This window comes from Camelus ferus, chromosome X (assembly GCF_009834535.1).
Source record: "Camelus ferus isolate YT-003-E chromosome X, BCGSAC_Cfer_1.0, whole genome shotgun sequence".
Taxonomy (NCBI): domain Eukaryota; kingdom Metazoa; phylum Chordata; class Mammalia; order Artiodactyla; family Camelidae; genus Camelus; species Camelus ferus.
The window spans coordinates 78250722-78275153 of NC_045732.1; the positions used below are offsets into that span (position 1 = coordinate 78250722).

At 42.7% G+C, this 24432-nt stretch overlaps 3 protein-coding genes across 5 annotated transcripts in view; 2 read left to right on the plus strand and 1 right to left on the minus strand.

The window, feature by feature from the left end:
* Positions 1-24432, minus strand: part of F8 (coagulation factor VIII) — a 99809-nt gene that overhangs the window by 14454 nt on the left and 60923 nt on the right. For all 3 annotated transcript variants that reach the window (XM_032475652.1, XM_032475651.1, XM_032475653.1), the window contains 8 exons: positions 20725-20878; positions 18978-19190; positions 18462-18690; positions 18068-18250; positions 16780-16896; positions 16174-16245; positions 15068-15153; positions 12278-12433 (listed from right to left, as the gene is read on the minus strand). In XM_032475652.1, the coding sequence (XP_032331543.1) occupies positions 12278-12433; positions 15068-15153; positions 16174-16245; positions 16780-16896; positions 18068-18250; positions 18462-18690; positions 18978-19190; positions 20725-20878 (1210 nt within the window). The remainder of the gene's footprint in view (positions 1-12277; positions 12434-15067; positions 15154-16173; positions 16246-16779; positions 16897-18067; positions 18251-18461; positions 18691-18977; positions 19191-20724; positions 20879-24432) is intronic.
* LOC102508515 (histone H2A-Bbd type 2/3) lies at positions 1823-3445 on the plus strand. Its single transcript, XM_006195460.3, has one exon. It carries the CDS (start codon positions 2951-2953, stop codon positions 3299-3301), a length of 351 nt encoding a protein of 116 aa, XP_006195522.2. The 5' UTR covers positions 1823-2950; the 3' UTR covers positions 3302-3445.
* On the plus strand, positions 4240-8655 carry F8A1 (coagulation factor VIII associated 1). The gene has a single exon (XM_032475654.1). The coding sequence runs from the start codon at positions 4343-4345 to the stop codon at positions 5489-5491; it is 1149 nt and encodes a 382-aa protein (XP_032331545.1). The 5' UTR covers positions 4240-4342; the 3' UTR covers positions 5492-8655.

Genomic DNA, 24432 nt, shown 5'->3' on the forward strand with positions numbered 1-24432 from the left:
TCAGAATGATTTTCCAAGAATGGGCTGTGTGTGTGAAATGTGGGGCATTAATATATCCAACATGTGGGGTTTAGGACCTTGGCGTGCCTAGGTTCTAGAGAAGAGTACATGACATATTTAAGGGAAAAGGTACACAGTTTGAGAAATACGGTAGCAATGCCCATTCAAAAGGCTTAGATTTAAACCACAGCGTATACTATAAGGAAAGTTGAAAGTCATCTCTCAGGAAACACCTGGCATCCTGTATGTGATTGAATACACTGAAACAGGAATAAATGCACATCTGTTATATAATCAGACAGCAGAGTTATAGTATTATGAGGATTTAAAATATCTGTTCTGCCATGTAACATTTTTTTCTTCTTATGGGATAAAAATATTAATGAATTTATATTATTGCCCCAGAAATCATAGCATTATTTTTGATAAATATATCTGCTTCATTTAAACTCAATTCTTATTTCTTGATTAGAAACCTTCTTAGGGAGACAGTGTATTAATTCAACAAATAGTTAATGACTATATAAATCCTTGATTCCATTTATTATGTCCCAGAAACTGTGCCAGGTGGCTTCACTAGTGAATTCTACTAAATGTTTGAAGAAGAATTAATGGCAATCCTTCTCAAACTCCTCCAAAAGATAGAAAAGGGGGAAAAAACATGTTAACTCACACTATAGGGCCAGCGTTACCTTGATACCAAAGCTAGACATATATACAACAAGAAAGAAAATTACAGACCAATAGTCTTCATGAATATAGATGCAAAAATCCTCAAAAGAATTTTAGCCAATGGAATCCAGCAGCATATAATAAATATTACATTCCATGTCCAAATAAGAATTTTCCCAGGAAAGCAAGGATGGCTCAACATAAGAAAACTGATTAATCAACACCACATGATAAAATAGAGGGGGAAACACCAATATGATCATCTGAGTTGATGCAGAAAAGCATTCAACAAAACCCAAGAACTTTTCATGATAAAAACCACTCAGCAAACTGAGAATAGAAGGTAAGTTCCTCAACACACTAGAGGGCATTTATGAAATTCCTATAGCTAATGTCATACTCAGTGGTGGAAGACTGAAAGTGCTTCCCCTAACATCAGGAGCAAAAGAAAAATGCTTGCTTTCAGTGCTTCTACTCAAGGCTGTCATTGAAATCCTAGCCAGAGCAATGAGGAAAGGAAAGAAAGAAAAGAAAGAAAGAAAGAAAGAAAGAAAGAAAGAAAGAAAGAAAGAAAGAAAGAAAGAAAGAAAGAAAGAAGGAAAGAAAGAAGGAAGGAAGGAAGGAAGGAAGGAAGGAAGGAAGGAAGGAAGGAAGGAAAGGCATCCAAATTGGAAAGGAAGAAGTAAAAGTATCTCTGTTCTCAGATGACATGATCTTATGTACAGAAAACACTAAAGAATTCACAAAACGCTATTAGAGTTAATAAGCACACTCAACAATGTTGAAGTACACAAGACGAACACACAGAAATCAGTTGTATTTCCATATACTAGCAATGAAAAGTCCAAACGTAAAACTGACAACAGTTATAAGATAGATGAATAAAATATACATAGGATGAATTCAGCCAAGGAGGTAAAGACTTGTGCACTGAAAACTACAAAGCACTGCTGAAAGACGTTTAAAATGACCCCCAAAAAGGGAACAATATCAGCATTCACGGACTGGAAGACTTAATAATGTTGAGATGGCAATACCACCCGAATTTATCTACAGATTTACTGCAACCCCTACCGAAATCCCAATGATCTGTTTTACAGAAATGTAAAAGCCAATCCCAAATGCATGTGGAATTTCAAGGGACCTTGAATAGCCAAAATAATCCTGGGAGAGAAGAAAAAAGCTGGAGGACTCACATTTGCCTCTTTCAAAGCTTAGCATAAAGCTACAGTTATCAAAACTATGTGGTACTGGCATAAGAACAGACACATAGATCAATGGAGTAGAATGAAGAGACCAGAAGTAAACCCATAAAGCTATTCATGGGTATAAACCCCAAAGAATTGAAAACAGGTGTTCAAAGAGAACCCTGTCCAGGAACGCTCACCACAGCCTATTCACAACAGGCACAAGGTGGCGGTCACCCAAATGTCCATCAACTAAGGAGAGGATACACAACCTGTGTGGTCATGCCATGTGGTGGAATACTATTCGGCCACGAAAAGGAATGAAGTGCTGATTGTGCTACCAGGTGGATGAACCACGATGAAAGCGTTACGCTAGGTGAGAGCAGCCAGACCCAAAAGGCCACCTCTGTATTGTATGATTCCGTCTCCGGGAAGTGTCCAGCACACGCCAACCTCTGTGGACAGGAAGCAGATTAGTGGTCGCCTGGGGACTATGGGGGTGGGAGTGGGGTGGGGGAAACTGCAGGCGGGGGCAGCGGGGATGACTGCCTGGCGGATACAGGGGCTTCTTTTGGGGGTGGTTTCAACGTTTTGGAATTAGATGGCCGTGACGGTGGCCCAACACCGCCAGTGTATACTTGGTACCACTGGATCGTCCGCCATTTGCTCTTATCCTAGAGTTCCCGTCCCATGGACAGTGGGAGTTCCCTCAAAGAGAGGGTCCAGCGAGCAAGTGAGCAAGCGTCCTGCCAGCACCACTTCTTTGCCAGCCCAGGCCCAAGGGGGCGGGGGCGGGGGCGGGGGGTGGGGTGGGGGCTGGGGGCCAATGGGAAAGCAGTGACGTCACAGGATCTACGTGTCACGGGGCGTGCGCCCTGACCAATGAGGGGCCAGCCCATGGTCGCTAGGCTGCGGAGTAGAGGCCTGGATACCCGCTGTCTGCAGACGTTGGGATCAACTGCCGCCATCTCATCCCACCGCACCTCATCTCACCGAACCACATCCCACTGCACCTCACCGCACCGCTTCGCCCAGCATCCCGCCGCACCGCAGAGCTAGGCCAGTGGGAGAAACCGCACCCTACGCCCAGCATGCCGAAGGAAAACAGCCGTCGAGGGTCATCCCATGGTCACCAGAGGCGGAACCGCTCCTGCTCCCGCACCACCAGAGCCGAGCTGTCGTTCTCCGTGAGCCACATGGAGCGCCTCCTGCGAGAGGGCCACTATGCCCAGCGCCTGAGCTCCACCGCACCAGTCTTCATGGCGGCCATCATCCAGTACCTGGCGGCCAAGGTCCTGGAGCTGGCGGGCAACGAGGCCCACAACAGCAGCAGGAGGCGCATCACTCCAGAGCTCGTGGACTTGGCGGTCCACAACAGTGCACTCCTCGGTGGCTTCTTTGGGACCACAACCATTTCCCAAGTGGTCCCGGCCCGGCAGTAGCTGCCCAACATGACCTGGGGCTCCGGGCCTCGGCCGACGGGCACCAGGCCCGCTCACAGCCGGGGCAGCCGGGGCAGCCGGGGCAGCCGCGGCCTGCCTGGTGCCTTGGGCAAAGTCATTGGAAATCAATAGTGTTTTTTCGGAAACCCATGTGCGCATGCTTCAGTCACTTTGCGGGGGAGGTGGTTGTGGAACATCCCTCGTTGGAAGGTTGGGGCGGTGGCAGGGGTCTGGCCTAGGGGGTGGGACGTGGTGGGGGGGGGGGTGACTGAGAGGAGTGGTGTCTCACGGGGACAGTGCCTGGGGTGGCCCTGGGCATGGGAGAGGCCGACTGGGATGGGGGAGGGGTGGAGTGGGGTCTGGGCTGAGGCTGGGCGACGGAAGACTCCCCCATTGGCTCCGAGCAGGTCAGAGCCAGGCGGAAGTCTTCAGGAGGACAGTGTCCTTGAGGTGGCGCTCAAGACCATGGCCGCAGCGTCGTAATAGATAGGCGGACGTGAGATGGCAACTCTGGTGCGGAATGGACGCGTGGACCGAGCGCTTGGCGCGAACTCCACTGGGGCTGGGGCTTTGACGGGAAGGTTGAGGCGTGATGGGGGACGGGGTGGGCGGGAAACAATCAGGAAATATGCCAAGTCGGCACTAGGCTCCTGTGGGGTCAAGAGCTTAGTTTTGGGTCATGTTCTCTAGAAGATGCTGCGAGATGCCCTGCGTAGCAACCTGCGTAAACAAACTGTCGCCTAGCAACAGCGGACGCCTGGCCGCGCCCCTGCACCCTGGGTCTACACACGCAACGGACGTCAGGCCAGGCCCCGCCTCAGGATCCTCGATTTGCATACGCGGCCCGCAGCCAGTCCCGGCCCGGCCTCCGAGCTGGCTGTTTTGCATATCACCAGGGCAAGCGGGAGGGCGGGGACCGCCGAGCCGGCGCGGCTGCCCGGAGGGCCGGGGCGGACGCAGGGCACGTCGTGGTCCACCGCCCCCCCCCCCGCACGTGCGCCCTGTGTCGTCAGCGCGCCCGGAAGCGTCCAGACGGCGAACATGGCGGCGTCCGCGGCCGGCCTGGGTGGCGGCGGCGGCGCCGGTCCGGGGCCCGAGGCCGGAGACTTTCTGGCCCGCTACCGCCAGGTGTCGAACAAGCTGAAGAAGCGGTTCCTCCGGAAGCCGAACGTGGCGGAGGCCGGCGAGCAGTTCGCACAGCTGGGCCGCGAGCTGCGCGCCCAGGAGTGCTTGCCGTACGCAGCCTGGTGCCAGCTGGCCGTGGCGCGCTGCCAGCAGGCGCTGTTCCACGGGCCCGGGGAGGCGCTGGCGCTCACCGAGGCCGCGCGCCTCTTCCTGCGGCAGGAGCGCGAAGCGCGCCAGCGCCTCGTCTGCCCCGCCGCCTACGGGGAGCCACTGCAGGCCGCCGCCAGCGCCCTGGGCGCCGCCGTGCGCCTGCACCTGGAGCTCGGCCAGCCGGCCGCCGCCGCCGCCCTCTGCCTCGAGCTGGCCGCCGCCCTGCGCGACCTGGGCCAGCCGGCCGCCGCCGCCGGCCACTTCCAGCGCGCCGCTCAGCTGCAGCTGCCCCAGCTGCCCCTGTCCGCGCTGCAGGCGCTCGGCGACGCTGCGTCCTGCCAGCTGCTGGCGCGCGACTACAACGGCGCCCTGGCGGTCTTCACGCGCATGCAGCGCCTGGCACGCGAGCACGGCAGCCACCCGCTGCAGCCGCCGCCGCCGCCGCCGCCGCCGCCGCCGCCGCCGCCGCCGCCCGGGCCCCAGCCGGGCTCCAGCGCGGCCCCCGCCCCGCCGCCGCTCGCGCTGCTCCCCCCCGGCGCCGGCTCCGCGACCGTCGCGCCCTCCCCGGCCGCGCTGGGCGCCTTCTCGGACGTGCTGGTCCGCTGCGAGGTGTCCCGCGTGCTGCTGCTGCTCCTGCTGCAGCCGCCGCCCGCCAAGCTCTTGCCGGAGCATGCCCACACCCTGGAGAAATACTGCTGGGAGGCCTTTGACGGCCACGGGCAGGAGGCTAGCGGCCCTCTTCCCGAGGAGCTCTTCCTGCTGCTCCAGTCCTTGGTCATGGCCACCCACGAGAAGGACACGGAAGCCGTCAAGTCGCTGCAGGTGGAGATGTGGCCGCTGTTGAGTGCCGAGCAGAACCACCTCCTTCACCTCGTGCTGCAGGAGAGCATCTCCCCCTCGGGCCAGGGGATCTGACGAGTCACATGATCCCGGTGCCTTCCCTCTCGCCTGTTCCCAGACCTCACGCATCCACCTTTGCGTTTAGGGGGAAATAAAAGACGATGGTCCCGGAGGTTCTGCCTTTGTTCGCCTTATTCCTGTTGCCACCCTAACACTTAAGTGGACGAAAAGTTACCTTACTTCCGCAATAGTGGGAGAAAAAAACAATATGATAGGATCGGAGTGGTGGACATGGCTCTCTTCCTGCACCCAGCACGAACGTGACAGTCCGTCACCCCTGTATCTTTTCACCCAACTGTCCCTACCAGCCCCCCACCCCGCCTGCAAAACCCCCCTCCCCCCGGTCTTTGTTCCCTAGTGAGGGTTAATTTGCACAGGTCTGGCTAAATCCCTGAGCTATGTGATCTGTTTGTGGTGACTGATTCCTCAGCCTATTTGATGTCTGTGTGATCAACCAATTTCTCCTTTCTTTGTTTCGTCCGTGGGATCATTTGATCCAGTACAACGTTGCTGCCGCCACAGCCCCAAATCCGTGAAAGCCATTCTGAGACTCGTAACTTGCGGTTTAGATTTACTTCATCAATGAACCGGGAACACCTTCTCTCCATGTCAGGAGGCAGAAAGGAGAAACAGTTCCCTTTTAGCTGCCAGACGTATTCGTCCGTCTGAAATGGACAGTGTGCCTAGGATGCGGGCTGCGCCAGGCGATGAGTCACAAAGAGCCTATGCGATGCGGTCTTACTCCGACAGCTGCAGTGCACCTGTGTCCGGTGCCAAGCCGGGCCGGGGGTGGGCTTGGGGTGCGGGTGGGCTGGGCTCCGGCGCAAATGCGTCCGACGTGCCTCGGAATCCTCAGTTCAGGTTCTGTTCCGAGAGGGACGGGCAGTCCACGTGACAGCTTGCATTTGTAGGAGGGATCTTTCTGCGACTCTTACGTAACTCAGATACGTAAAATCAGCATGCTTCTTTGGTATTTGCGATCCTGTATGTGCCAGACCGTGTCCTTGTTCCCCGAAGACGGGGTGGCGTTCCATTTTTAAACACTCAAGTTCCAAGCCTTTTTGGTCCGAATGTTACATGCAAACCGAGTTGGCTGTTTTTTGTTTTTGTCGTTTTAATTCAGTTTTATTTTCTTTAGTTTTGAGAGGAGTGGTAACAAGACCTCTTCAGAACATAATCTCACCCTCAATCATTCAGCTTGGGAAAGTGCATCCTTTAGGCTGAAGCTTGAGTGTTCAGCACTCATCTTTGGGGGTGAGATTTAAGGACGCCCTTTGGGAGCAGAGTTTGGTTTTGCCTATTTGGGGGTAGGGGAGGGAGGGAGGGAGACCGTGTGGAGCGCTGTCACTCTGAATTAAGCGCCTCAAAATGGGCGGGGCTTTTAGGGTATTCTTTTCCACTTCTGTTTCAACAGTGTGGAAGCAATGGCTAAGGAAATAGGGGAGAGGCCCATGGCGGGCAGATTCAGCCCCTGGTCCTGTGCTCTCACTTGGCCGCCAGGATCGGTCCTTTGGAGCCCCAAAGCCTAGTCCACCTTACTGCTAAGGTGGTAAGGGCGCATGCTCCTCTGTGCTTTTCCTTTTTCGGGTACACTCTTCTTCACTCTGGGCTGCAGTCCTGGCCGGCTGCCTTACTGTCCTTAGGACACGTGTGACTGGTGATAGCATTTGGGTTCCGGCTTAAGGAAATGCCTCCTTAGACCTCCAGTCCGAAATTGCGTTGAGGAGGTCGGGGGAGGGATTACCATAGCCTGGTGCTGGGCACACGAGAATAATTTTAGAAAACGCTTTTGCTGTTGCCTCATTTATGTATCTCCTTCAGAATCTTCATAGCACGGATGGCTGGGCCAAGGCCAGATTACAGTGATTCTGACAGAATTCTCTTGCTATATATCAACTTGTTTCAAAATTAACACTGATTTAACATGACCAAAGATAGTTTAAAAGGACTTGATTAGTGTTCTTTTTAACTTGAGAATGAGGGAAAGAACTGCATCATTGAAATGTTCATTGACAATTCAAAAGTAACATTCAAAATTTTATAAAATATTGAAAATAGTGGCAGTAAAGCAATGATCCTTAAAGGGTATTTCGGTTTCCCTTCCCCCCTTTTAAGAGGGACTTCTAGGATGAGAAGTATTGCTTATGAAAAAATATTTTGTGTATGAATCATACACAGATATCAAAACTTTTGAGAGCCGCTGTACTGGAGGAAGATGATTAAGACTGAAAACTGTAGATTAGGCAAACTCTGGGATGGAAGGGCTCTGGTTAATGTTAACTGTCTAGGTGTCTCTACTGCCATTAGAGTAGACCACCAGTCCACAAACTTTTTCTGTAAAGAAAGAGATGGAAATTCTTTTTATGCCACAAATATTCTCTGTCACATAGTCTTCTTTGTTTTTGAAACTTTAAACATGTAAAAACTTTCTTTACTCTTAGTCCATATGAAGGCAGTTTGTAGGCCAAATCCAGGGGCTCCAGCTTATGCACCTGGAAAATAGTAGTTACTCAATAACTGCTGGAGGAGTGACCCTCCTGTGGGTAGTTAATGACTATTCTATCTTTGTCATTGAACAAGAAAGATTGAGAATAAATGAACTGGTCACTTAACTCCACATTCTAATAAACAAAATATAAAATAAACCGAAAGAAAGTAAAGGAGAATTTAAAAAATTTGGGACAGAAATGAATGAATTAGAAAACGACACCTTCAAATCTGTTTGATTTTAAAACCAAGAGTTGATTTTTGACAATCCAATAGAATAGACAAAAACCAACGCTGACAAGGGAAAAAAGAGACATGTGTGCGTGTGTGTAGATTAAGGTGTGGCATAGGAAGGGAGACAGAACTTTAATGTACACATTCACAGCAACTAACTACAGGTAACAAAATGAGAGTATCAATCAGATAAGGAACGGAAAAGATAGGTTAAGTATTAGCACTAAATAAGACACAGTGGCTTTTCCATCTAACTTTCATTAAACATATGATTACTACATTGAAGTATTCTAGAGCCATAGTTTAATGGAAAAAGATGGACGCTTTTACACTTTATTTTCAAGTTTAGTATAACTCTCATGCCAAAAACTGATCAATACAGCACCCCCCAAAAGGTAAACCAACTTTACTGATTGGTGTAGATAGAAAAATTCTAAATAAAATGTTAGCAACTTGGATCCAGCTAAAATTTTCTTAATTAAAACGTTTTATTTTTGGGGGGGAGGGGAGGTAATTAGGTTTACTTAACTATTTATCTTCTTAGAGGGGGTACTGGGGGTTGAACCCGGGACCTTGTGCATACTAAGCATGCACTCTACCACTTGAGCTATACCCCCTAGCAATAAATTTTAAATGATTAATACACCATGATGAAGGGCAGTTTCCCCAGGAGCCTCTGCCCCTAACTCTGCACTTGGCTTGAAGTCAGGTGTGATGGAAATATGCACATCATGGAAATCAGCAAACGCTACAAATAAAGGCCTGTCCCCCTAACTGCCCCCGACTTCACCCCAGAGCCGGTTGTTAAACATTTGCCAGCACACCATTGAACGTAAGGATAATTTGATAATAGCAAAGAGGAGAAATGAGATCATATCAAGACGCTGAAAAAGCATTTGATGAAATTCTACAGCCATTCCAAATAAAGCAGGAGGAGCAAGAAACTTTTTAAGCATGAGAAAAATATTTGTTTGAAACTAATGGTGAACATTATATTAAACAGTAAAATATGAGATCCATTCTCATGAAAGTCAGGAACAAGACATGCTAATATCTATATGCACACATAGCACACTACAAACGAAAGAAGAGCATTTTGCTTACTATCTAGGCCTACAAAGATTAACCTGCTGCAGTCTCTGATGGACAGCACGTGGTGCTGCAGAGGGAAGGATGAAGGCAATAACAGGATGAGGCACTCTGTGCTCTGGACAGGAAATTACAGACGATAACAGGAAGCTCTGTGCTTTGGGCAAACAGGCCCTTCAATAGTTAAGATGCATTTTAGGAAGAATTTTGATGAACCCTGAATCGTGCATCTTCCCACACATAGAAAAGCACTATAATCATGAACTTGAGATATCTGTTCTTTGGGACTAGCAGTAATCTTTTACCAAGATTTATGCTTGGCTGCATATATTCCTTAATAAAAAAAATATGAATTAGCCTCCCCCCAACCTCTTTGGAGCATTTTCTCAGAGCTATGTATCTGAGAGGCTGTCTCCTGGACTATAGTCCTTAGAAAGACCCTGAATAAACCTTAACTCACAACTCTCACATTGTGCATTTTTCTTTTAGTAGACAATGATACACACACACACACACACACACACACACACACACACACACATATATATCATATTTATGTCTCTGTGTGTGTGTATATTAGTCACAAAAGTGTTTAGAGTGATTGCTACTTCCTGTTTACCAGGCCCTATCAGCACAATGTTATCGATGTAGTGGGCCAGCCAGTATGGTGTTCTGTGGGATGTCAAGGTGTTGGGGTTCCTTGGGTCTATATTATGATAAGGAAAGGGGAAGTGGCATCACCTTGAGTCATGATCAACAAAGTTAATACTCTTGTTCCTACTTTGTAAGTGTAAATATTCTAATTTTGGTTCCCAATGTGAATGAAGAACAAAGCATTTTCCAGGTCTGAAGTTCCATATCCAGTGTCTGGGGCTGTGTTAATTTGTTCCAGAAGAGATACCACACCTGGAATTGCAATTTTGTTGTCATCATCACCTGATCTAACTTGTGATGATCCATCATTTTTCCATGACTCACCTGGCTTTGCCAGTGGCCAACCATGGGCTCTGAGGAAACTAGCCACTGGCTTGTAAGGCAACTATTCCAGGTGTGGTCACTGAAAGAATTATTCAGGGAAGGGATGGCTGCTTCAGAGATTAGGGAGAGATGCCTCCTCAGGCAAAGGAGGTTCAGGGCAGTGTGGAGGTTTGCAATTCTCAGCCTCATCACAGGTCTCAGGGTTCCAGTCCTTTCTACCAGTGCCCTTATCTTAGCATAATAGGCCTGGTAGGATTTACCACTTAATTATCACTGCAACTCTGCAATTCATATGCTTATCCCCTAGATTTGATCTTAAGTCCAAGTATCTGCCTACAACCACAGGACATGGAAGGCTCTTTCAGAGCTCCATGGATGCGTCCGGATTCTCTGTGTATGTTCATGGGTGCTCTTCTTTGTGTGTATTCTTTTTTGCTTATGTATGCTGTAAAACGGAAGTCCATAAAAAGAAGACAGGTCTCTCTACAATTAGGTGATGCTACCGTTGTTGCCATGGCAACTAACTGGCACTATCAATTTAATCTCCCAGTATTTTCCTTACCATCTGAAATTCATCCCATAGTATCACTGGTGATAATCTGAGGAATTTTGATGCCACCACATGCCATGGATTACCCAACATCCAAGAATTATACTTGTGTTCCTTGAATATATTAGTGACATAATCCTAGAATTCCTGTTACTTCAGTCTACTGCTGGCACCAATTACTGTATGAGACAGGGTTCTAGGAAAAATTAGGTAGGTTCTTGTGGTGGTTTACAAAAAAGACCACAAATTCTTTACTTTCCTTCTTTACATTCTTCCCATTGAGAGTTGGGTCTGTGTCCCTTCCCCTTGAATCTGGGTGGATATATGACTTGCTTATATATAATAGAATATATTGGAAGAGATTCTGGTGACTTGAGAGGCTAGATCAGAAAAGGTGATGTAGTCTCATCTTGTTAGCTGGAACACTCAAAGTGGAGTCCCTAAGATGCCGTGTAAGAAATCCAGGTTAGGTTAGTCAGCCTCACCACCCGACATGCAAGTAAAGGTGCCTCCAAATGACTCCACACCCAGCTGTTGAATCTTCCCAGGTGAGCCCCAGATATTGTGGAGAAGGGAGACAGGACACCCCTGCTGTACCCTGTTCAAGGTCCTGACTCACAGAATTCAACAACAAAACAAAATGAGTTTTCTAATGATGCTAAGTTTTGAGGTAGTTTGGTACTAAGCTGTAGTAACAGGAACAGGTAGAGAAAGTGACATTCAGTGGAGAGATACAGCCAAATCCTCTACCAGGAGGGAGCCAGGAGAATAAATATCCTGCTATCACTCTCCTCCCTTCCTCTGATCTCTTGCCAGTTCTCCCTGTTGGTGAAGCCCAACTGAAAAGCTAGAGGCTAAGGTAGCCTACTGATAGGTTCCACACAGGCCAGGCTCACAGAACAAGAAGCAGGGCAGAGAAGCAGGAAGCTGGAGCTACAGAGCGCACAGGAGTTACCCTGCACAGAGCCATTTGAGGACTTTGAACTTTATTCTGAAGACAAGAGGGAGACATTGAAAGGCTTTAGGCAGGGGACTGATCACAGGATCCCCAAAGTGACACGAGAGGCATGAGAAAGAAAGAGCTGGCTGGGCTTGGGGATATTCATCAGAGGATGTAAGAATGAGGGAAGTGTAGATGAAGCTGCTGTGTTTTTGAGCCTGGTTGCCGTACTAGCACTTCAGACCTAGAATATTCACAAGCAAACTCACAATCTTATCAATCGACATAGTCCTGAATCACATATTTCTGTCAATAGAGCATCTCTTCATTTCTATTATCTGTGAGATCCTTGATGCTACCACTTTTTGTCCATATGTCCATAATCACTCCTATTGCCCATGAGTGGAAAATTCTTTTGCGGGGGTTGAATGTGTAGAAGCTATGAGTATTTGTTCCACATGTGAAATCTGTCAAAAGCTCTTTAAAAGATTCATGCATTCCCCTGAAAGGACCCATTACATACCATTAAGGTCCCCGTGGAATTCCCTCGATAACTCTGCCACTTGTTTCCATCAAGACTATACATGATGATGAACTGAGAGATGTACAGGCTGGAGAATTTCTGACGGGCACCCTGGGTCATGATGCTGTGAATAATCATTGGTGCCAACAAATCCACCTACGAATGAAAACAACATTTTATTCTAAATGTACATACCACCTTCTGAAATTAATTACTGGCTTAAGAAGAATCTACATTGACACACATATGCCCAGTATTACCTTCAATGTGCAGGTGAAGCAGATACCAATGTTGTGTGAAGCTGCGGAATAAATGATGAGAACGAGCAGGAAGTGTGCTTATTGAATTCCCAGACTACTTCCTGACACAGGAAGTCACTCTCACATCACTGAGTCCCAGCTTCCTCTACACACATCCTTTGTGCTGCACGTACTGACCCATAACATAGCGCTTTCCCCACACTTCAGCCTCAGCCTAGATGAAACTATTTCTCCTGGTTAGACTTTCCTGACTCACCAGACAAATCTGTGTTCCACTTCACTTTATAGACAATTTCATTATAGTAAATTATTGCACCATACTGTAAAGTTTTCTTTGCTTTTTGCCTTCCTTCTTAGACTGAGATCCTTAAGGCAGTAAACCTGTTTGAGACACCTTACCTCTTTCTGTTTCAATTTATCTGTAAAGTGGAGATAATAATGGTATTGATCTCAGAGAGTTATCAGAAGGATTGAGGAGTTAATACATGTCATGTGATGAGACCAGTGCTTGGCACGTATGAAGCACTTGATAAACGTCAACTTTTATATTCTCTCTAGCCGCAGAGCCTAACACGGCATCTGATATAATACTGATGCTTGGAAAATGCTTTGGAATGAATGAGTGACTAAGAGTGGCAGAACTGTAAGGAATGGTTGATTCTTAAAGAAGAGAACATGGGTCATGCAAGCATTTTAAGGAGGCAGCCGCTACAGGAATTTTGCCATTGGTTACTGCTCTAACAAGCAAACTTAACGTCTCACAGATGCCTGTCTCACTCAGGTAGGACTGATCGTGACTCTTGTGCTTAATGACTGTCTCTTTCAGTTGACTGTAAACTCAATCTATATGTACATTCATTCATTCAAAGCATATATTTTTAGCACTTGTTATGTGCCAAGCACTGTTCTAGGTACTGGGAATAAAGAAACGAACAACAAAAACAAAGCCCTCCCCTCATGGAACTTACATTTGAGTTGGGAAAACAGATCTATCTATATATCTATATATCTATATATAAAATGCTGGCCCCCAGCTACGACGGTTTGAATTTTGGCCCAGCCACTTATTGGCTGTGTGCCAAGTTATTTAACTTTTCTGTGCTTCAACTTCCTTCTCTAAAATGCAGGTGATAGTAACATCTACCTTAAAAGGTTGTGGTAAGGATTTTAGTAGCTTGATTTAAGTACATAGTAAGGAAGCCTTGTACCCTTTAATATTTTGCTCCTGACTGGCTAAAGTATAAAAAAACCTTACTTCTCAAGTCAATGAACATTGGTCAAATCTAATTAGTGGATATGTCATGGGCTGTATCGCTCAGGGTTCTTTGGCTAGGTGTGGAAAAGGAACTCTATTTACTAGTCTCATTAGATTGTGTCTGGTGGGGCAGCTAGAAATCCCTAAATGGCAACGAGGATGCTATTACCAAAAATAAATAAATAGAACAGACGCACAGCAGCCAAGCAGCTGAGCCGATGCGGCATTAACAGAGGTACTCTTTGTGCCTGCTTACTGGTGACTCAGCTGATCTTTCCCGGGCCCCTATTTATTATTTTAACCTCAGGAAAAAAAAAAAATAGGAGACCAGATGCAACCTTGCAAAGGAAGAAAATATGCAGGGGAATTTCCTCAGCCGACTAGGAAGAGGAAGAAGAAAGCTGATGTGATCAGTCAGCACTAATGTGCACACGGTTTACCACCAGCTTCCCCCGCCGCCGCCCTTTCCCCATGGTGCATCAGCTTTCTGGTTAGGTTCGGTTAAAGAAAATGTATTACTAAAATGAATTTTGCATATTTCTTTTTTAATGTGGCTACCAAGAAATGTAAAATTGCCTTTGTGGTTCATATTATGTTTCTTTCTAAAAAATATATTTATTTTTTAATGGAAGTGCTGGGGATTGAACCCAGGACTTTGCTAAGCATGCGTTCTATCACTGAGCTAGACCCTCTCCCCACATTGTTTTTCAATAGAAAATATGAAAGACTGAGTCATTTAAAACAAAACTGAGTTAACCTAAGGACACTGTTTAAGTTGTTGACTCCAAGTTAGTTTACCAGACTGGACTAAATTCAGTAGGCGTTTACTACCCAGTGCTGTAGACTTTGTGAAGAAGATGGATTGTTTTACAAAATAAAGAAGCCATGTCCTCTTGGCTTGTGGTTTGAGGCACTGAGCCATTTGTTTTTGTGTTAAAATAAAGAGATTGGAGGGCACAAGGAAATCTAGGCAGTTGAAGGCATCTGATAATAGAATAAACTGTCTTGGGAGGTGGTAAGTTCAATGTTATAGAAAGCATTCAGGTGTTCTAATCCCAGTAGAAAGACTGAAAACACAGAAATAGAACACATCAGTGTACTGAATTCTATTCCTGACTATTTTGGTACAAATTACAGGCCACTCTATTCTTACAGTTCTTTCCCCATCTATTACCTGGAGTTTGATGAAAATGACTTTGATATAAGGGAGATATATCATGTTTTGAGCTTGTGAGACGGGTGTGTGATATGACTGAATGTGATGCATTTACTAACCTTGATCCAGGGAAAGGGGTCCTTGGTGCTCCAGGCATTGACTGATCCGGAGTAATGAAGCCTGGCCAGCTTTGGGGCCCACTGTCCTTAGGCAGAAAAAGGTGAGAGAGACTAGATTCAGTTGGGTTGGTTCTGGACACTTGGGAATAAAATTACTCTGTTGAGAAGGTTAATCCTAGCTGTGGAGGCAGTAAAGTCGTAAAAGCACAGAAGTCTTTTGCTTGTCCTTGTTGTCCATTTATTTTCTAAAATTTAATAATTTTGTTGATTGTTAGCACCTCTAATTAGCTGATATTACAAGAACTATCAAATACTGTTATTATTTCTTTATTACATAATGTATGTTCATTGGAGAAAAATTAGAAGATAAAAATGAAGCCTAAGTAAAAATAAAAATCAAAGAAAAAACATCACTCTTCCACCCAGAGAAAAACAATACTATTTTAGTATATAATTCTCAAGCTTCTTTATCAAAGGGAATTTTTTTCCCATCAAAAACAGGGCTTGGCAAACTTTTTTCAGATGGTAAATAACTGAAGCTTTGCAGATCATCTGGTCTCTGTTGCAACTACTTAAATGCTGTTGTAGATGATTGTAAATGAATGGGTGTGGCTTCTTTATGGCCAATGAAATTTGAATTTCATGTAATTTTCATATGCCATGAGATATTATTCTTCTTTTGGTTTTTCCCCAATCATTTAAAAATAGAGAAATGGTTCTTAGCTTGAAGGACATACACACTGATGTGGCCTGCAGGTTGTAGCTTGCTGACTCTGGCTCTGAGACAATGTTTGAGGACTCTCTGTAGCTCTGATCCAAGCTTTACTTACCATTGCTCAGAGTGAAGAGAATGGACTTGAGGGAAGCAATACTGCAGGCAGGTGGGACATTTAAGGAGACAGTGGCATTACTTGGGTGAGAAGAAGTGATGATGGTCTGAATTAAGGTGGTCACAGTGGGAAGCAGAGAAGAGAAAATGGAATTGAGAGGCACCTATGGAATGGAATTAATAGAAGCATGCAGATGGGTTGGCCGTCTGAATCTCTCCAACAGAAATAAAAAGATATAATCAGCCCAGCTCTTTGGGAGAAAATGATAGTATTTACCATATTGCCCTGAAGCTGTAATCTGAAAATCTCTAATGTGTCCAGAAGCCATTCCCAGTGGAGTCTGACACTCTGAAATCAAACGAGGGGAACACAATATTAGAAGTGCAGAAAATTCAGCCTCACAGATGCGAGTCAGTGAGAATACTGACAAATGCTCATATTTTTTGGTGTTTACCATGTTCCAAGAGGTGTACTAAATATTTTATTATACTATCTCATTTAATTCACCCCCACAGGTAGGTGCTAGAACTATTCACATTTTGCAGCTGAGGAAAGTAGGGTCCATATCTCTCTTACTTGTTTAGAGTTAAATCTCAAACTCTTTATATTTATATTTAATAAGTTATCTTTGGTAATTGAACCAAAATTACATTTCAAAAATTTGCTCTTGGAGATCTTGGAGTTTCAGGTTGGAAGTGTTCAAAGCTTCAGGCATAATTGCCCTCCTCTGAGGATGATTTCTACCAGCATCATTCATTTCAGATTTGATGATAACTCTGAGCTTCGTATTTATTTTTTGTGAAGGCAACCATTCTAGGAAGGAGAAATGCTGTATAGAAGTAGGCGGGTAGGCATGGAGCCTCTGCCCAGAGTGCTACTCACGCTTGCTGTACACCAGGAAAAGGGTGCTCATCCCAGCTTGTAGGTGCTCGCCAATAAGACATTCTATTCGCCAAATTCCAACTTTGGATGGTAGCATTTCCACCGTCTCAAAAACACCTTCTCAAAAACAAAAGGAACAAAAGTTATTTCTTTTTACCAAAAAATGTGCATAAGACACACTGGCTTATACATAGTATCAAAGGAGATCAGCCTAAGTCACTTCCACCACTCCTGGACCCTCAAACCCAAAGCGCTTGCTGTGTGATTCCTACAGTTGCAGACACTGGAGATTGAGTTCTGGCCCTGGGAAATGGGAGAGCTGGGGTACAGAACGCTTAGGTGGTGGAGACAGGAGACAGCCACTGCATTAGGACTGGCCTGCAATGTCAAGGATGTTCAGGGCCAAAGGTGCATTTCTCATGGACGAGATGTGGGCTCCCTGGGAGAGGGAAGGAAGTCAGGGTGAGGTCCTCATGGATCTAGTCCTCTAGGGCTGCCTCGCAGGTGGAAGTAAGCCAGGAGCAAGAAGCTAGAGGTGAGTGAATGCTGAGGGGCTGAGCAATGAGTCATACGTGACCACCCACCCAGGTCAAGGGGATTTCATCCGAGAAGTTCCCAAAAGGGAGAGTCTGAAGAGCCCCTGGAAGTAACCCACAAGACAAAGAGCCAACTTTAAGTATCTGCCAGCAAGGGGTTGAGGGGGAGGCACAGTAAGCATAAGGTAGAGAAACAGTGGACATTGTAATTTCTGACTTGAACTATATCTGTAATGTAAATTGGCTGCAGGACTGCTTATTACTTAAGAGTGAGCAGAAAAGTCGCTGAGCTTATCAGAATTTTTACACAGAAACAAGGGAAGTTTACTTCCACTATTAAACCTGTTTCAAAGGGACAGTGGAGAACTAAAATGAAATTGTGTTTTGCTCAGCATCGTGAGTAGTGCTTAATTGACATATTAATTGACATATTGACATAAACAAATCCCTCTTTGGGTAACTACTGGTACTATGTGGGATTTGAAGTGGAAAAAAAATCCCTTTTTCTTAGGAAAGTGTTGTGACATTAATTATCCATTTATTCTGTTCTATTTCCTTTATACCACATTATCTGGATCTGAAATTATCATGTTCATTGGCTAAACTATTTATTATCTGTCTGTAGGGTAAGGTTACCCAAGAGCAGGGAGTTTGTCTGCTTTGTTTGCTGGTCGTGTCCCCATTGCCTAGACCTTTAAAGAAAGTACTCAACAGGCATTGTAGGTGAAGAAAGAGCACAAACCAGCTCATACCCGGATAGAGATTGTGGACCGCCATCCTATACTCCTCCTTTTTCCGCACAGTGAACACATGTCCACTGAAATGAACAGAGTGGATATTTTCATTGCTGCCCATGCTGAGCAGATACCATCGAATCTTTTGATCCTGAGCCATTACCAAGCCAGGTAGTGTATCCATCACATAGCCATTGATCGCTGGAGAAAGAGAAGACAGACAAAGCTGTTAAAATCTACTGTGGGGGTTTCCTTCCCTCCACTCCATTCAAAAATATTGATACCTATAGGGTTCCACTCCCGTACATATATTCTCAATTCATACAATGTCCAAGCCTCAGGCTTAAGGCTCATTTGTCATAGAGCATACTGCCTTTCACAGTGAGCAATATCTGGGTGTGGAGTATGTTACCATGGAAGCGATAATTTTCTTTAAAAGTGGGGTCCTCCATCTGGATATTGCAGGGAGCCTTGCAGTTCCTTTCCATGTTTTCAGTGAAGTACCAGCTTTTGGTCTCATCAAAAATAGTGAAAAAGAGAGCAAATTCCTGCACCGTCACTTGTCTCCCATGAGCAGCATTCAGTGTGTTGGTGCGGCAGATCAGAAGGGGCCCAATCAAGCCTGAGTGCATATCCTTTTCCTGAGAGGAAAGACACCAATCCTATGAGCATAAGTTCTCTCACCTTTGAACCAGATTGGATTTCTCATCAACTTTTATGACACTCCAACCCACTGCCCATCTTCCCACAGTACAATTCTTCCTCTTTAGAAGATTCCAGAGTGATATTTCTAAAACATAAATATGATGGCATCTCCCCTCTTCAAGCTTCTCATTATGCTTAAGATAAACACCAGATTCTTAGCAGATAATACAAAGACCATTTCTTTTAAACCAGAAAATGTCTAGCACCATGTAGACCCGCTTACCAGATCAACGTCAGAAAAATAAGCCCAGGCTTTGCAATCAAACTCATCTTTAGTAGGTGCCATATGATGTTCTACTTTCCAAAAGTAAATTTTGGTTTCATTAGGCTTGACAAACTTTCTTCTCAGTTCTGCTCCTTGCCTCTGATCTTCCCCATAAGAAATGAGGCTAGAATAGAAGGAGTACGGACGAGATGCCTGGTTTTTGAAAGTTACCTGCAGACCAAGACGGAAGAACAAAAAAAGCAAGTATTATGTCTTATGACCTTGTAAAGTTCTTAGCTTAAGGTTTACATTCCTAATAGCAATGTTTGTTTAGGGAGTTTTATCCAAGTTTTTAATGCCTGGAGGAAGTGGTACAGAGAATGGATGTTGTTAGAACTCAAACCTAAAGATCTACAAAGGAAACTGAGGAATTGTTGAATTCCACAAAAATTGCACCTCTTGGGGAGTGACAGAAATGTTAGCTATATTGATTTTGGTGGTGGTTTCATAAGTGTATTCATCTATGAGAATTCATCAAACTGTACATCTGAAATATGTGTAGTTTACTGTATAGGAACCATATCATAATAAAGGTGTTAAAATTTTTTTGAATTCCAAAATCCTTAAGGTCTGAACTCGAACTTGCAAAGGAGAAAATTTCTAAATACTTAAAAGCAATTCCAAAGTAAAAGGGAACATGTCACTACCAGGCATATTAAAGGACCATAACCCCAGGAGTTGATACTCTTCAATTAAGGTTCTTCATGACAAATTCCAGGATGAATGCATATGATCTTTAAAGAAGACTTCTTTTTTCAGATTAAAAAATATGTATTTTCATAGAACATATGGAAAGTAAAATAAAATCCAAGTCAGAAAAAAATTCACTCACAATCCCACCATCTTAGATTCTTCTAGATCTTTGGTTCACACAATGCACCAAAACAATTTCTGGTCTACAGGAATTATTGATGGATTAAAAAGTTAAATGTTAAGAAATTAAACTGTAAAGGAAAGTTGAAGAAATTATAGGTGATTTTAAGAAAAAAAATCTCTGTATAGGAAATGATTTTATAAACATTAAAGCTATGAAAGTGTCACAAAGGAAAGATTTATGGGTTACTACCTAAACTTTCAAGTCTGTTTATTTAAAAAACCAGTATACATAAAATTTAAAACAAACTTGGAAAAATGTTATTCATTAAAATGATCAATGATCATTAATATATCAATGCTCTATAATATGGTAATATAAATTAACAAGAAAAGTTAACTGTGCAAAGGACATTAACAGATAATTCATTAGAGAAAGCCTTAAAATGTTCATGTACATTGCACTTTTGGAGTTTTATCCTAGGAGAAGGGTTGTGATTGCAAAATTCCTTAAATAGTGGGAAAAAAACCATCTAAAAGGTTGTTCAAAGTAAATGGTTAAGTAAACCATAAATTCATATCATAGACTCATATTCCATCACTTAAAAAAGATATGTAGGAAGTGTTTTAATGACACAAGAAATGTTTATAACATTATATTTATTTAAAAAGAAGTAGAATGATGCAGTTTATAATTTTGAATACATAAAGAGAATACATAGGAAAAAGAAAAGAACAGACACCAAAATGATAATTATGAAATTACTTTTCAACGTCCTTATTTTCTATACTTTCAACTTTTTCAAAAGTAAGAATACATTGTTTTTAGAATCAGAAACAAAAAAACATATATAGGATTAATTTTCTTGTAATTCCATTGTCCTCAACTCACCCTGATATTGTCTTCAACTTCTGCTCTTATATATGGTCCCAAGAGTCCCAAGTGTTCATTTAGTTCTCCACGGTATAAGGGCTGAGTAAAGGAGCCATCAGTAAATTCCTGGAAAACCACCTTCTTGAAATGAGGGACATCTCCATTCTGAGTCCTGGAGAAAAGGCAGAGGAAAAGCAACATCTTCATGACCAAGTGAGTAGAAACAACTCATATTGTTGCCTTCACTGTATCAGAGACACTTTTAGTAGAATTGATAATGAATTGGAAGTTCCAGCACCTGGAACAAGTGCGTGGCACATAGTAGGTACTGAAAAATATTTGCTGAGTGTTTAATGGATGTATGGTTTATAAACATATTCTAAATATGACAGCGTCAAGGTTCAGTCCTTGGATGGCTTTTCTTTACTTTTTAAAATTCTATTAAAATTGCAAACTAAAATTATACAATAAAGTGCATAAAATATAAATGCTTTTGGTACAAAAATGCAACCACCACCCAGATCAAGAACTTTGCCAGCAGCTTAGAAGACTCACTGTTATCTACCTTTCCAGTCATATCCTTTTGCTTCCCACTAAAGGTAACCCCTATTCTGATATTTCTATTTATTTGCTTTTGTTCATAATTGTACACACCCCTAAAGAATATACTTTAGTTTTTGCCTGTTTTTTAAATGGAACCATATTGCATACATTATTTTGCCTCTGATTTCCTTTACTCAGCATTGTGGTTGTGATTCATCTGTGTTGTTGTGTGTAGCTACAGTTTGTTCATTCCTGTTGCTGTATAGTATTCCATTGTGCCAATATACCACAATCATGGGCATTCAAGTTATTTCTAGTTTTTAGTGCTTATACATAGCCTGCTATGAACTTTCTTCCACAGGTCTTTTGGTGAACACATATATGCACTTTTTGGAGTGGAACTGCATATGCGTATGTTCAGCTTTGGTAGATACTACCACACTGTTTTTCCAAAGTGGCTGCATCATTTTCCATTTTCATCAGCAATATATGAGAGTTCCATTTGCTTTAGATCTTCACAAACACTTGATATTGACTGTGTTTTTACATTTTTGGCCATTCTAGTGGTTGGACAGCTGTGTCTCTGTGGTTTTATTTTGCATTTTCCTGATTAGTAATGACGTTGAGCATCTTTTTTATGGGTAATAGCCAGTTGGATTTCCTCTTTTATGGAATGCCTATCCAAATTTGTTTTTTTCTTTTTTGTGCCAAATTTGCTACTGGATAATCTTCTTTTTTCTTATTGAGTCAAAGGAGTATATATTCTTGATATAAGTCTTTGTTGGCCTTTTGTGCTGCAAACAGCTCCCATTCTGTGCCTAATTTTTCATTCTTTTTTGTTATCATTTGATGAGCATAAACTTATAATTTTAATGTAATGAAATTTATCAAAAAATTCTTTATGGTTGGTACTTTTTGTATTTTGATATCAATTCTTTCTTTTCCTACCCTGAAGTTATTAAGATATTCTCTTATTTTTTCTAAGAGATTTATGGTTTTATGTTATGTTTAGACTTATTTATCCTTATTCCAATCATCACATTGTTTTAGTTACTATAGCATTAAAATAAGTCTCAGTATGTTATATAGCAATTCCTCCCATTGTGTTCTTCTTCAAGAGGGTCTTGGTTATTCTTGGCCCTTTACATTTTCTTAGTAACTTTAAAATCAGGCTTGTTGAGTTATATAAGAGAAAATACTTGCTGAGATATTCATTTGGGTTGTATTCAGTTAGAGGATAGTTTACATTTTCATAATATTGTATTTTTCAGTCTATGCACATGGTATATCTTGGCATTTACTTAGGTCTTCTTTAAAGTTTCCTAATAAATTTCCATATTTTTCCCATAGAGGTCTTGAAAAATCTTTGTTAAACTTATTTCTAGGTACCTGTTACTATTTTATTCCATTGTAACTGACATGTTCTTTTAATTTCATTTTCTACCTGTTTCCTGCTATTACATAGATATATAATTGATTCTGTATGTTGATTTTGAATTCTACAAAACTGTGAATCTTCCTGGTTAATTCTAATCATTTATTTGTAGATTTAAAAATTTTTTTCTATGTATACAACCATATCATTTGTACTAAAGGACAGTTCTAGTCCTTTCTTTTCAACCTTTATACCTTATATATATATTTTTTTATTGCTTGAGCGTTCAGCACAGTATTGAATAGAAGTGACAGTGAGGGGTGATGATTTGTTCCCAATCTCTAAAAGAAAGCTTTCAATGGATCAGCATTAAATACAATGCTTGCTGTACATTTTTGCAGATACTCTTTCTCAGGATAAGAATTTCTTTCTATTTTAATTTGCTAAAAGTTTAAAAATCATGCATGGATGCTGAATTTTAAGCAAACACCTCTTTTCATGTAATGAGAGAGTTATACGTTTTCTCTACTTTATCTTGTTCATGTGACAAATTACAGTGGTTTAAAAAGATGTTAAACTAACCTTATAATCCAGGGTTACACTTTGATGTATTTGTCTGTCTTTGTATCAGTACTACTCTTTATTAATTACTGTAGCTTTACAGTAAGTTTTGATATCTGGCAGTGACTGTCATTCCTTCTTCTTTAAGATTTCTCCCTATGCACTGCTTTAGCTACATACTACGTTTTGATACATCATATTTACATTTTTATTCAGTTTAAATATTTCTAATTCCCATTGTAATTTCTTCTTTGACAAATTATTTAGAAATGTGTTGCTTAATTTTCAGTTAACTTTCTAATTGATTAATGTTTAATTCATTAGAGAACATATTTTATATTTTTATATATTTTTAATCCATTAAAATTTCTTGTTTTGTAGCACAGCATATGGTCTACTTTATTAAATGTTTCATGTGAACTTGAAAAAATGTTGACTCTGCAGTGTTGGTGTGCTTTGTTAGTCATGTGCAAATCTTCTACAGTTGACCCTTGAACAATGAGGGGATTAATCTGAGTATAATTTAGAGTTGGCTCTCTGTACCCTCGGTTCCTTGGCATCCACAGATTCAAGCAACCACAGACTGTGTGATACTGTAGTATTTATTACTGAAAAATATCTGCATGTAAGTGGAACTTCACAGTTCAAACCTGTGTTGTTCAAGGGTCAACTGTATATCCTTATTGATGCTTGAGGCTGTTCTTTAAATAAGTTATCTCTAAATATGATTGTAAACTTATCTATTTCTCCATTTAATTCTGTCAAGTTTTGCTTTATGTATTTTAAAACTATATTGTTAGGTTTATACTAATTTAGGAATGTATGGCTGCCTATTGAATTGACTCTTTCATTATTGTAACATTTCCTCCTTATCTCTACAAACCTCTTGCTTTAAAGTCTTTTTCTACCTGAGTCCTTAGATTTTTAAGTGTGTCTCTTGTAAACAATATGTAGTTGGCATTAATTTTTAATCAAGTCTGACATTTTGATGTTTTAATTGGTATGTTTAATTCATCTACATTTACTTTTTAAAATATATTTGGGGTTAAGTCTATCTGATTTTTAAAAAATTGAAGTATAGTTATTTACAACATCATATTAGTTTCAAGTGTACAACATAGCAACTCAACATTTTTATAGATTATACTCCATTTAAAGTCACCACAAAATAATAGCTATATTTCCCTGTGCTGTTCCATCATCCCTGTAGCCTACCCACATCCTGCCTCTCTCCCCTTCCTCTTCCC

Coding starts and splice junctions, on each gene's coding strand:
- LOC102508515 (XM_006195460.3), top strand. CDS start 2,951: ATGCCGAAGGAAAACAGCCGTCGAGGGTCATCCCATGGTCACCAGAGG.
- F8A1 (XM_032475654.1), top strand. CDS start 4,343: ATGGCGGCGTCCGCGGCCGGCCTGGGTGGCGGCGGCGGCGCCGGTCCG.